The 13,744-nt window shown below is 40.5% G+C and overlaps 1 protein-coding gene across 4 annotated transcripts in view; it reads right to left on the bottom strand.

Moving 5' to 3' along the window:
- Positions 1–59: 59 nt before the first annotated feature.
- LOC116244279 (NEDD4-binding protein 2-like 2) overlaps positions 60–13,744 on the bottom strand; it is a 47,864-nt gene continuing 34,179 nt past the window's right edge. For 2 of the 4 annotated variants that reach the window (XM_090133386.1, XM_031615873.2), the window contains 5 exons: positions 7,704–9,460; positions 5,081–5,166; positions 4,367–4,412; positions 3,199–3,396; positions 60–232 (listed from right to left, as the gene is read on the bottom strand). In XM_090133386.1, the coding sequence (XP_089989512.1) occupies positions 3,242–3,396; positions 4,367–4,412; positions 5,081–5,166; positions 7,704–9,460 (2,044 nt within the window). In that variant the 3' untranslated portion in view covers positions 60–232; positions 3,199–3,241. Of the gene's footprint in view, positions 233–1,236; positions 1,407–3,198; positions 3,397–4,366; positions 4,413–5,080; positions 5,167–7,703; positions 9,461–13,744 lie in introns of those variants that run through there. The other 2 variants (XR_016462963.1, XM_090133383.1) reach the window with 2 other exon arrangements.

Below are 13,744 nucleotides of genomic sequence, written 5' to 3'. Positions count from 1 at the left end.
GTACATTGCAACCAGCTTTCAGAAAGTGACCTTTAAGCACACACATAATATATATATGTGTATCTCAATTGTGACTTTTATTATGTGCATAAAGAAGCTGATACCAGGGGGAGGAAAAAAAAAATGACTACAGATTCACACCAGAAAGCGATACTGGTTACTTTCTTCCAGGTTGCTCCTTACATTTAAAATCCTTGGTTTGTCCTTTCACGGTGGAATCGAAGTGAAGTTTCTGTAATAAAAGAAAGAAAAGATTCTGTTGAAATACCATAATAGTGCAGACTTCAATTGTGGCAAATCTGACCTTTGGACTAAAGAATTCACCTATTTGAGATCTACAAAGCTTGTTTCTCTTTCATACTCAGCCGTTGGCACCTTTTGTAATAACTGAAAAGGAACAGAGAGAAAAGCAGAAAATAGAAAATGCAGGGGGGAAAAAATCAAAAATGGAAGAAAAATGGAAGAAAAAAAATCTGGATGTCAAAATTAGAGCTAGCAAGGTCTTAGCAATCACAAGGCTGAAAAAAACTCAAAAATAAGGAGATGAGTAACACAGTGGACTTTTTTTTTTAATTTTTATTTCCTATTTAATCATCCCCCCTCCACCCCCACATTCATATCTTTTATTTCCTCTTATTCCCACTTAATTATGCTCTCTACTTAAGTAAGTTTTAGGCCATGTTTTCCTGGAAAGCTCTATAAAGGGTAGGTGAGGTTTTCTGGTCATAATTCTGAGTGCTGTTTCATGCTAAATGTGAAAGGATAGAGATTGTTTTCCCTTTATTATCCTGTAGCAAAGTAACAACTCAGAGTTTGACTGTGGGAGGGTATAGCATCTTCTGTTGCATTACTGGAGAACTGGTTTAATTTGCTTTGTAATTTTCAGATCGTTTGTCATTCCAGCCTAAAGAGAGAGGAATCAGTGAAGCACCAGATTTGCAGCCTTGTTTCTTCCAGTTGTCAGATCTTCTTGAAACTCTTCATTTATTGTGACAACACATGAAGCACCAGGTACTCACTTAACAACATACTTTAACTGGTTTTCTCTGGTATTTAACTGGTATTCTCTTTAGTATTTGTTTCCAATTAAAACACAAGAAACACTGAAAAAGGAATTTGTGAGTAGGAACTGGAGATGAGATCATCTTTTTTTGTCAGCTCTTGAGTAGTGTTTAATTTAAGGAAGTGAGAATTAAAACCAAGTTGTAATAGTAGTCAAAATTTTATGATTCCTACTTTTTCACAGTAAGAGGAGCGGTGTCACAAATCCATTCTCAATGTTCAGGCATAAATATACTTTTTTCCTTTTATCTACATCTGGGAAACTTGTTCAGACTTCTCTTTCCTGCTCAGTTCCAAGGACATCCTTGCTTTTGCCACCATCACACCTGCGACTCCTTAATCTCCTGCATCAAATACAAGATGTTTTAATATCAAGGCCTTTGGAGATAAGATTTCACCCCTCCTGTCACTTCTCATTCACCATCACTGATTTGACCTGGCTGCCAGTCATCTCACACTCAGGTGATTCTTTGCTGCCTCATCTCTTGGGCAGAGCCACCCCAGAGAAGTCGGAGCATAAGCTCATGTGCAGAGTTCTGCACACCAAAGCAAGTCTGCACTGTATGCAAAGCATGGATGACAATTCATTTCAGCCTGATGAGGGTTCAGGCAGATCCCTTCAGCATGTGTGTTGAGGTGAGCTCACCCAGCTGAATGGCTTCAGTCTAACTGCAGAAACACTGCATCCAGCAAGGGGAGACGCCAGCAATAGCACGGCCAGGAAAGGAGGACTGATAACAGGTCATCAGGAGATTTGTCTCACCCAAACAACCATCCTGTGAGGCTGTCCTAGAAGATATGTTCCTGTAGGGAGTTACTGCTGTGCCTCAAGCAAAAACATGCCTTTATTTTGTAATAATAAATGCAGATAAATCCTTAAACTGCTATCAGCTTTTGTCAGCTTGCTCTACTATTGGCATCTGGCAATGGGAGTTCCTGGTCTAAGAGCTTTTAGGCACTAAAATAATACCCTGTTTTCACTGATTTCAGCATTTTATTATTATTTTTAATCAGGATCTCTTGCCTAATCTCCACAACAAATACTGATGTGCTGCCCACGCTGCTCTAAGGAGCTCTCAAAACTACTTTAGATTAACTCTAAAGTAGTTTTCTCAGAGAAACACAAACATTGTCCACTCTCATTTCAACAAAACCAGCTTCACGAAACAATACAGAATCATGGTCATCTGACTAATAATTAAATAGCACTTGGCCAATAATGCTTAGAACCATAGAATCATTAAGGTTGGAAAAGAGCTCTAAGAACACCAAGTCCAACTGCCAGCCCACCCCAAGCATGCCCACTGACCACGTCCCTCAGTGCCACACGGCTCCTGAACGCCTCCAGGGACGGTGACCGCACCACCTCCCAGGGCAGCTGTGCCACTGCCTCACCGCTCCTTTGAGAAGAAATTCTTCCCAGTATCCAACCTGAACAGTCTCTGGCACAACTCGAGGCCACTCCCTCTCATTCTACCACTGTTACCTGGGAGAAGAGGCTGACCTCCACCTCACCACAACCTCCTTTCAGGCAGTTGTAGCGAGTGATAAACTGAACGCAGCACTTGAGATGTGGCCCCACCAAGTCTGAGTGCAGAGGGATGACCCCCCTCCCTGGTGCCACTGGCTTTACTATTGCTGATACAAGCCAGGATGTCATTGGTCTTGTTGGCCACGTGGGTACTCTCAAATGTTTACTCTCAACTGCTCAACAAATCAGGAATATAGCACGGAGGTGACATGAATCACACCAGCTCACCTCAGTAATTAAGCTGGCAACAAAGTGCAGCTGCTAAGCATCCTACCTACACCATTGCTTTCACTTCACCAGGTAGAATTTAGATTTTGAGAGGGGAAAAAGAGGGAACTTTAATAGCAAAGTGCTGCCCGCTCTTTCCCACGTAGACTTAAAGACAAAATAAGACCAACAAAAGCCAACAATCCTCCACCTCACAAAAAGAAAAAAGAGAAACAAACAAACAAAAATCCAACCTCAATCCTTATCTGAAGAAAACAAAAAGAAGTAAATTGAGTGATGCTTAATGCATCTTAACAATCATAACAACCCGTGTTCTTCAGTTGTTTGGACAAGTCTAATACAAGAAATAAAACACGTTTACAGGTGTGACTGATTACCTTTTCCTTCATGCAGTTTTTTTGTTTTAAGTAAGGTGTTCTTTCACTGCTGATGGAGGACAGCACCCAGACAGCCACTGCTGGCACAAGTCGTGGTGTTCTCTTCCATCACCCCAGGAGACATTTCTGGAAGCTTTTCAGAAGAGTCTTCATTCTCATGGTGACTTTCATTTATATCTTCATGGGTAATTATATCAGCTAAAAAAATAAATTATAAACTGCAACTAAAAATACTTGAAGTTATCTTACATAATTTGTAACATGTCAGAAAAGAATGTTTCTAGAGCTTTTGTTTCATCAGAATGCTCATGATTTTGCTTCCTAAATGGCCTCACAAATAAGCTAATTATTTCGGGTTTAAATAATATGGATACACATCTGTCAAAGACAACATATATATATGTAAAAATCAGTTTATATATACACTTATATATAAATCCTTGTTTTCTACTTCCTCTCAGCTCTCTAAGGACCTTCCTTTTCTGTCTCTTTCTGCTGCCTCATAAACTCTCCTATTTCAGGCAACAAACCCTAACAGCTTCCAGCAAACAACTATTGTATTTTAATCTTGTTGCACAATTTATTCTAAATTACACTAAACTAATACAGAAATAATGGAACAAAACAATCAATAACTGGATTCTGTAGCTGCACACTGCAGGAATTAATGTGTATAGAATTAATGTAGAAGTCCTGAGCACCCTGTGGGACCTCGATGTCTCCTGCTGCTTGAGAGCCCAACTTATTGTCAGGCTGACTGTTAAGCTGAAGGTGCTCAGCTTTGCAGAGGAACAAAACCTAAAGAAAGGCTTTTTCATCTTACACTTCCTTCTGACCTGGAATCAGATAAACATGAATTCAGTATTTGATTAATGTTATACAGGAAACTAAAATGCAAAGAATCTCAGCATGTTAATCAGGAGAAGTGGCAGCAGCTCTGCCATACTGCCTACCCAACCAATGAGGCACACGTATGCCAGGAGGGTTGGAACTAGATGATCTTAAAGGTCCCTTCCAACCCAAACCACTCCATGACATCCTACTGCTTTTGCACAAAGAGAAGTGCTACCACTCTTTTGTGCTGAAAATCTTTGGCATACTTCACTTCAGTATTAACTATGTTCTCTACAAATATTTTATACCAGTTTTGATCACAAAATACACTCACCAGCCAAGGCACTTCCACTCTGCAACCCATTTGCTTTCTGCTTCTCCTGAAATACATAACAACAGTCCAAAGAAAAAGAGAGAGTATGTGACAAGAGATTTTGCTATTCTGGGAGAGAACAAAGTCTGTGTTCTATTTTAGATTATTATGTCATTGTATCTACAGGATTTTCCTCATTTCCACTGCTCCTCAAGTAAAATCAAACCTTTACAAAGCAGCAGTGGGAAGTAGCACAAGAGTAATTTGTAAGTCACAATTTCTAATTAGACAAGGAAAGTTAAGCTGCCATCAGTCACTCCATGACCTCTTTGGTCGCGGCAGGAGTAGCCACAAAGTTGCTGCTGTTTGCAGAGGGTGGCACTTGCTCAGATGATGGGAAAAAACCATGAGGAGGAAGACATTAGATACAGTATGTTGTATTTAGTGAACACAGACCAGGTCAGAAGGATCAAGGAAATTTTTTAAGTTTTGTTAACCTCCCACGGCTACTTTGTATGTACTTCTGAAGCTGAACTTCCAAAATCTGGATCCTCCCATGGCATGAACTGTTTTTGGAAATACCCAGAAGTGTACATAAAGCACCCATCTCCTCATTGTGGATATTAAAAAAGGGGAGTTTACTAGCAAAGAGTAGAACCTTGCTTCATGAACTGAATGAATTCTCTTAACACCTGGAATATTGAAAAGCCTTCTGAAATCCCCTAAAATTCGTACCTCCACAGAGGTCTTCCACAGTAAATAGATCATCTTTGAAACTTTCCAGTCAAGAGGAACTATATAATCATCTGGCAACAAGGATTCTGCAGAAGAAAATATTTTTGCAGTTGAGTGTTCGCATCTCGTCAGGGCTAAAGTATATCACTGCAGTATAATTTTTGCTAATTCCTACATGAGCCAGCAGCAAAGCCAAAAGTGACATTTACAGAAGGCCACTGCACGGAGGGGAGGGAAAGAGATTTGGTTTTGTTTTCTTTTTTTAGGCAAAGACTTTCGTTTATTCCATACTTCCCTGAACCACAGTACAAACAAGAACAGAAAGCTCTCAGCCCATAAATTCAACAAAATGCAGTTCTGTAACAGACTCCACATTTTAAAACGCTTAATTATAGGAAGCACTGCAATATTATTCAATAAATTACTTTCTAATATGTTTTAACTGCAACAACTCCTTACTCCTTAAGGAACTGAAAAGAGATTCTTGATAGAAAAGCAGTCTAAAATACATTTGAAAGCAGTCTAAAATACATTTGTGCTGGTAAGAGAAACAGCCTAGCAAGAAAGTCAACTTAATCTTTCATTTATAAATATCCAAGGACAATTACTTACCAAAAATTTTCCCTCCAAAATTATTAAACAAAAATTGTCTGCAGTTATCACTCACAGAATCTACTGCCTGATGGAGTGGTTGGCAACCCTGCCTGCAGCATTCTGTAATTCTATGTGTATGCCAATAAACAATAGTCTATCAATACACAGCCGACCACAAAAAAAGCACAAGAATTTCTGAAGTTGTGAGAAAATTGTGTTTGAATCAGAACATGGCCAGCATTCTGCATGGAGCATTCACATTTTTTGAGGACAAAATAAACGCTCAGCAATCACAAGCTGGGGGGAGCTTTATATTTCTTAAAAGTTGTTTACAAAGGAAACTCATCTAGAATATCATATCATAGAATCATAATGGCCTGAGTTGAAAAGGACCACAATGATCATCGAGTTCCAACCCCCCTGCTATGTGCAGGGTCACCAACCACCAGACCAGGCAGCCCAGAACCTCCCATCTCAGTTTAAAACCATTCCCCCTTGTCTTATCACAATCCACCCTTGTAAACATCCATTTCCCTTCCTGTTTATATGCTCCCTTCAAGTACTGGATGGCCACAATGAGATCTACCCGAAGCCTTCTCTTCTCCAACCTAAACAATCTAAACATCCGGAAACTCACTCACAGAAGAATGACATTTGCTGCACCCAACAATTGAGTGCTTTGGGATGCCTGTTATGTTTGCCATCCCCTGGCGGATCACTTCTTTCAAGTCATGGCCAACCTTCAGTCCCTCCTAGATGCTGGCAATCAAGACCACAGACATTAGCGCTTGCCAAGCTTAGATACTGTAGTAGTTGAGCATAATCCCAGTTGTTCCTGGCTGTGCTTAACCCTGCACAAGATTTTGGTGCCAAACTGAGGTCAGGCAGCACTGCAGGTTCTTTGGGCACAGATCAAGGCCAGCAGTGCTGCCAGGGGGCTGCCATCAGTGCTCTGGCAGGTAACATTACCATCAGCTTGTATGATAAAACAAAGAATCAGCATGCCTGTTTTGGCACAGAGACAGAACATAAGCTGCTTTTCAGCTGTCTTTACATTTTTACATGAGGATACATGGTTAAATTCAATTCCACTGAAACAAACAGGTATACAGACTCAATAACTCATCTATGTTTTGAAATCTATTTGTTTGCCAAATCAAACTTACTGTTTTTTTCACAGGCTAAGCTTAGGCCAAGGAAGTTGCAGACCTTTACACACAGGGGACATGGGTGGCTCTTTCCATCACAGTGTTGTAGCAATTCCCAAACACGCCTGTTGTTGCTGACTGCAGCTCTGTGCCAGCTGGCAGTGGTTTAGAAATCACAGTTGCCACACACAGCTTCCCCGAGCACTGATGGTGCTTCTAAGTAAGTTAATGTGCTAAACTGAAAGTACAAATATAGGACAAACTAGAGCTCCAGAAGGCAAACATGCCACTGTGACACTCAGTCGTGTGTGATTAAAAAGAAAATAGTGTATATCTGAAAATGCATCCTGTAAGTTTGATATCAAAGTAGAACTTAAATTAGATTCTGGAAAAATTTTTCAATTGTATCTAACCCACATTAGGGTTTATGAATAAACCCACATTAGGGTTTATTCCTTTTTCTTTGTTTATGAGAAAATGCTACTATCATCAACCAGATAAAAAAAAATCAAACATGCAGGTTTTATATAAGAGCACATATTTTGTACCCTCTTTTCCATTTAGATTTGTAATCAACAAATTAAAGCCTTTCTGAGAATGATGTATTCACATCAAGAGCTTTGTGCTTTGGATTTGAGTTGCTAAGTTACCATCACTACAGAGAACGTGAGGGTGAGGCCAAACCCAATGGTCTTCATCTCCCCTTGGAGATAAAGATGCTTTTAGTTTAAAAAAAAGAAAGAAAGAAAGAAAGAAATTCACCAAAGCAGCAGCGATTCCTTTCAATGGGGTTACTATTTCATTCACTGTTACCTGCAGTCAAAATGAACACTTAATCACAGACACACACATTTACACAGCAGCAGTAAGAAGAGCATTACCCAGCGGAAGACCTGGAGAACCAAAGAGCTGCACAAGTTGAAAAGCAAATCCTATGGATAAGGGAAGTCCCAGAAAGCTGGTTTTCATATTCATGTCTTGTTTAAATTCAGGTGGAGATGCTGCTGATGGATCAGGGCCATCTGCTTTGTGCACATTTGCAACACACTTTTCCAAGATGCTCGGATCTTCTGCATATTCAGAAACATCTTGGACAGAAGACAAAATATCTGGTTGGCTGCTTATGACATCTGAGGAGGTTTGTTCACCTTCACCTTCTTTGTTACCAACTGCCTGATGCTGCCTCGGAGTTTGAGCTCGCTCCTCCTTTGCTTTGGAAATCACACAAACACTACAAGAATACTTTGGCACTGGAGAAGACCTTCCCAAATGAAAATATGAAATAGCTTGTAAAGGGGAATCCACATCAGGGGTGGGCAAGGAATAGGGTGCCTCAGGGCCACTGTATGGTGCAGCATACTCCTGAAACGCCAGGTTCTGTTCACATCCCAATCCACGGTCCTGGTGCAGAAAGCCCTTTTGCTCCACTTCTAATACACTTTCTGAGGGACCATCACCTTTCAGTGGGACTTCCTCCCCTCCCTCCATACCACCAGCAATTTCTCTGGGTAGATTAAACTTGGGTGCCAAGTTGACTATTCTTCTGTACCTTTTTCTCTTTGGTGCAACTGGTGCAGCATCATTTCCTGAAGCATTTACTGGCATTGAATAGTGAGTGGAGGTGCTCCTGGGTTCCACAAGCGAACCCACGTGCACTTCACCAGGCGAAGATGCCAACACACCATTGCTCTGTATATTACCTGCCTCCTCAGTCACCAATTCCTGGTGGTTTTCCTTTACCAATCCCTCACTGGGCTGGGGGCAGTTCAGCTCTGTTGAACTGTTGGTGCACATCTGTTTGGGCTTCCTCACTTTTTTCTGTCTTTGTTCACCTACAAACTTATCCTCAGACCAAGAAGGAGAAAGTTGTGCATCAAAGCCCTGCTGTAATTCCTCAGTAGATAAATTAATTGAAAAAAAAGCCCAGGCATTAGAGCAGTTCTCTTCTGGTTTCATTGCACTTTTATTGTCTGTGTTACTATCAGGCACTTTGGAATTGTGACAGAGAGAGATTTCTTTTCCTTCACCATTTAGAAGTAACTGTTCAGCTTCCATGTCAGGTCCACATGTACTTTTAAGTTTGCTTTCTGTGCTGGACAGCAGACTGTTACCTTCACAGTTGCATTCCACTTCTTGGATACAGCTTGCATCATTCTTTACGTTCAGGGTACTGCTCTTGCAAAGATTCTCTCTATGCCTTTGATTCACTTCCTCATCATCAAACATGTTTTTGGTTGTGCTTCCAGTACAAAGGGGTTTCTTATCTGTTAGAGGTGAGCTGTCACTCTCTACAGGCACTTCATGCATCAGCACCCCATTGGATACAGCTGAGATCTCTGTGACAGGAGAGCTCACAGCTTCTGTCCCACTTTCCTTATCACCATTCGGCCGCTCCTCACAACCTCCCATTGGATCCTCAGGACCTTCCCCAGATGCACACAGGGACTTTCTGTTTTCCTCTTCTGAGTCATCCCCCTCACTTTCGGATGTTTCCTGGTTGTCTGGAATGAGATGAGCCGCTCCACCTAAATTCTGCTTTGTGATTTCTGTCATCTTCATTTTTTTGTTTCTTTTTCGCTTTTTCCTCTGCTTTACTTTTGCCAAGGGATGCCCGTGGTTTTTCTTTACAATTCTCTCCCTGTGTGAAAAATAACAATAAAAAGAGTTTAAAAACCAATATATATGCAAATACATTATAAATTATTCATTATATAAATGAACATACTTGTGGTGTTTCATTTGAAGAGTGTTTACCATTGATGATGGTCAAACACAGACCATCTGCTTTTTAAAAGAGACAACCTCAGATAAGAACTTCTATTGATTAAACACAAGTGTAGACCTTACAATTCAGAACAATCTTGAACATCTGACATATAAATAAATACAGTTGCAGTCTCATTAACTTAATTTTACTATAAGTATCAAAAATTACTGCAATCCTGTTTCTGGATGTCTTTCTAAAGTCTTTTTAATAATAGATACTAATAGATATTAAATGCATAGATATTAAATGCATTAATAACAGATGCTAACCAAAAGCCTGAATAATGCAAAGGCATGGGGGCTACAGCAATACTCTGATGCTGCTCAATGTATTGTGAGTGGGTACACGTTTGGAGAAAAAAATTTCACATTCTATTTGCAACGAAATAATACACCTCAGACAAGTTGACTCAGTGTAGGCAGTGATTTAAAGTGAATTTTGCCTGCATTTCTCAACAAATTCAATAGATAGCAGCCCTAGCAATGACTTCTCCGAAATTGTGGTGCTAGTTAACTCTGAAATGAACATGAGTAAGAGAAACTTTCTGGGCTACAGTGCAGCCACAGCATTACTAAACCAGAACAGGATCCAAAAGCCCCAGTGCCTTCATATGGCTGCAACGAGTGCCATGGATCACAGAGAAGACCTTGTGGGAAAGCACACGCATCTAATTGCCCTGAAGTGGTACCCACATCTGGAAGCATCCTCCTAGGAAATCAGATGTCCTTCTAATGGTGGTATTTAAGTCTACGTGGTGCTCCTCTCAGTAATTAAATCTGACTTCCTCTTGCACAAATGGGTACATTTTCAATACAGGGCACTGTGCTTTAAGTGCAGGTACCTGTACTGTACCTGTACTGCAGGTACATATTAGCCAAGATGAAATCCACTGGCATTCTGCTCACACTACACCCCCTACACTGAAACATACTTCCTCTCACCCCAAAGAGACACAGACTGCATGGAAAAAAGAAACGTAGTTTCAGGACTGATTAGATTTCCTTTGGCTATTGAATGAAATTGCAGAAAAGCAAAATGTCTACAACAGTAATTAAAGAGGGTTTTGTTTGTTTGTTAGGTGTAACCCAGATTTGTCTGAACTGTATTCTTATCACAGAACACACCTTAAATCCTGACACTAACATTCCTCCTTTTGAAAAGGAGCTTTAGGAAGTGATTTTAGAAGAGGAAGTTCTCTGAGGTTTTCAAAATAGTAATGCCCCTCGCAAACAGGGTACAAAAGAGCATTCTGTTTGTGCTTGCTTTGAATGGAGCACAGAAATAAAACAGATGTGAGCATCAGTTCCATGGAGAATCTGGTATTTTATCTTTGTGCTGTCATTGACAGCTCTGCAGAAATGACCAGCAGATTGGCAGCGTCAGCACCTAGCACAGGAAGGCTGAAATCCAGCAGCAAAGGAACAGATTCCTCCAGCCTCATCATTGCAGTAGCTGTGCATGCTCACCATCCTCCTCCCTAGATGGGTTTGTGCTGCTGCCCACGGGTGGGAACCTCAGACTCAAGCACATCTCTGCTGCCCAACTCCTTCTTTACCTGACCATCCTTTCAGGATAATCCTGACAGAAACTTTCTTGGGGTGGGATGGCAGGCTAAGAGATACTGAAGAACTCAGCAAAGCAAAGGCTGAGGCCAACACATTTATTTCCTCTCCTCACCATTAATTCAGATTCAAGAAGCAAAAACATACTGGAAAGGATTCATTTTAGAATGCAAGAACAGCAGAAACACACCCACCAAATAACAAAGAAAGAACACTGGATAAGTCAGAGAAACCAGCAGCTGTTACTGCTCTGGAACTGGTGCATGTCATAATAGTGATGGTAGCAAATGTTGGTCCAGGTGGATGATTTTGTGTGCCTGGAAATATCATTTCATAGTGAGAACCAACAGTTCACATTAAATACAATCACACCATTTCTCTACTTTGGAAGAGACTTTAGATCAGTTCAGTGTAATTAGTTTTTAAGGGTTTGGATTTCCTCCGGAAAGGACTAAAAGAAAAGGGGATGTGATGGACTACTGAAGGCAGAGTCATTAATTTCATTATTCTTTACTCTTCTCAGCCAGCTAGTCCTAACAAAACACTACCTCTGACAAACACTGGAATGCACTGTGGTGCCACAGCTGAGATTTCCCTGTGTGGGGTACATCCAATATCATGTTATGGTTGGTTTTTTTTCATGTAACAAAGTGAACTGTCTACTAACTGTCTTAAATTTTAACCCACTTCCTCCTCTTTTAACCCACCTATGTGGTTTTTGGAAGAGTTTTTCCCACTCATAAAACCACGTGGCACACAGAGAAAGTTTGAGAACCAGCATGGAGATAGACTTCCTCCTTGACAGGGGCATTTGCTAGCAAGTTGTTTTAAAGCACACAAAACACACTCAAGTAGGAAGAAAAACGTTGCAGGTTCAGTTGTTATTTACATTTTGCCACGTATTATGCATTTGAAAGAGACACAAGTGTTTAGTAATAAGGACCTTAACAATGTAGTATTTTTGCTGGAAGAGGAATTCGCTATCTATAATGATACTTTGAAATTTCTCATCCTGCCACTTAGGCAATATCAAAAGCTTTTTCCCATAACTCTGTTACACGTGACCTCAAGGTTTAACCCAATGCTCAAAACAGCACCTCCAGCCTGAGAGGCAGCGCTCAGAGCCCTCACTGGAGAAACAGCCTTTTTCATCAGAGCTGAGGCAGAACACGCAAAGAAAACCACCTATGGAAGGTAGCAATATATATATAACTGGAAAGTGACAAAAAGAGGAAAAAAAATAACAGATATTTTAATGAAAGTTTATTTTAACTTCAGCTCTACCACAGATTTAAATTGATGCCTCCTTGATGTCAAAACATGTCTGTAATAATTACTGTAATGGAAATACAGAGGAACTGATAAATTAAAAAAGTGATTCTGTATGACATTTAGCAATGAGCTACACACTCTTTGAGAAAATTACCATTAATTTCCCAAAGTCTCCATAAGGAGTGAACTTTCAATGAGATCTCTACTAGAGCTGCTTATATATAGAGGTAATTGCCAGGATATGGTTTGCCTTCCCTTCCTGGTAAGTCCATGTACATGACTGAATGAACATTCTTCCTCATGACCCAATGTGACAGCAGCAGCAAGCAGAAATGATGGCTATATCCTCAGGATAACAACAAAAACCACAGCACCAGCCTCTCTTGTTGCATATTTTGCCTTTCATTCTTAAATGCCTGCTGAAGATGAGTTTCTCAAAACCAAAAGGAATACTGCTATTAGGTGATGAAGCAACAGAGAAAAACCGTATGCAAAATACATTTGAGCCTGATACCCTGGAAAAAAAAACAAACTGCTCAGCAACACAGGGCTTCCTGAAAAGTGAAATTCCATCAGATGCTGAGCATCCAACTTAGCAGTTCCAGTACCCATCTCTTGCTGGTTCTCCAGCAATCCTTCACAGGTGGGTTCAGCTGCTTAAACCAGCATGGAAAAGCAAGCAAAACCATATACTTATTTTTTTGTTGTTGAGCCAATTCAAGACACAAATCAAGAAGAAAAATCTGTGTGTAGCTGAGAGAAAGGAAGCGATGAGAGCAAGGTAACTCCTTTCAGCAGCAGAAAGTTGGGATAGAGATTCACCATATACAATTCCTAAGAAATGCTTACACATTGCAATGCTGTGAATTAATCCTCCCCATCTCAAACCAATAATAATCCTACTAACTGGGCTCAATCTAAAGTAACTGCTGCTTATATGGTTCCATGCACTATATAACCAGCCATCACATTTCTGGTCCAGACGCAGGAGACACTCATCCAAAGAGAGCACAGAAAACAGCACACAACAGGTTTGATCACAGCATGTCTTTAAAAGCTGTTCATTTAATCAAATACGCATGCAGGTTTACTACTTCACTTTGAAGTAAATCACGTAAAGAAATAAACAACAACCAACTGAAACACATCAAAAACTCCACCTACCTTAGGTGCTAGTCATGGCAATTCAGCTTTCATATGATGTCCATTCACTCCACCATTTTGGGTGTAGTGATCATACTGATCGCTTTCCTACCTGCTTGATGAAAGCTGTGCCTGTCTTCTGACAGAAAAAGCTCTTTTCCTTCTTCTCTTCTGGCTA

The sequence above is a fragment of the Phasianus colchicus genome, chromosome 1 (genome assembly GCF_987193195.1).
Source record: "Phasianus colchicus chromosome 1, bPhaCol1.hap1.1, whole genome shotgun sequence".
NCBI lineage: Eukaryota > Metazoa > Chordata > Aves > Galliformes > Phasianidae > Phasianus > Phasianus colchicus.
Note: the sequence above shows the minus strand (reverse complement) of the source record. Positions and strands in the feature narration are given on the sequence as shown.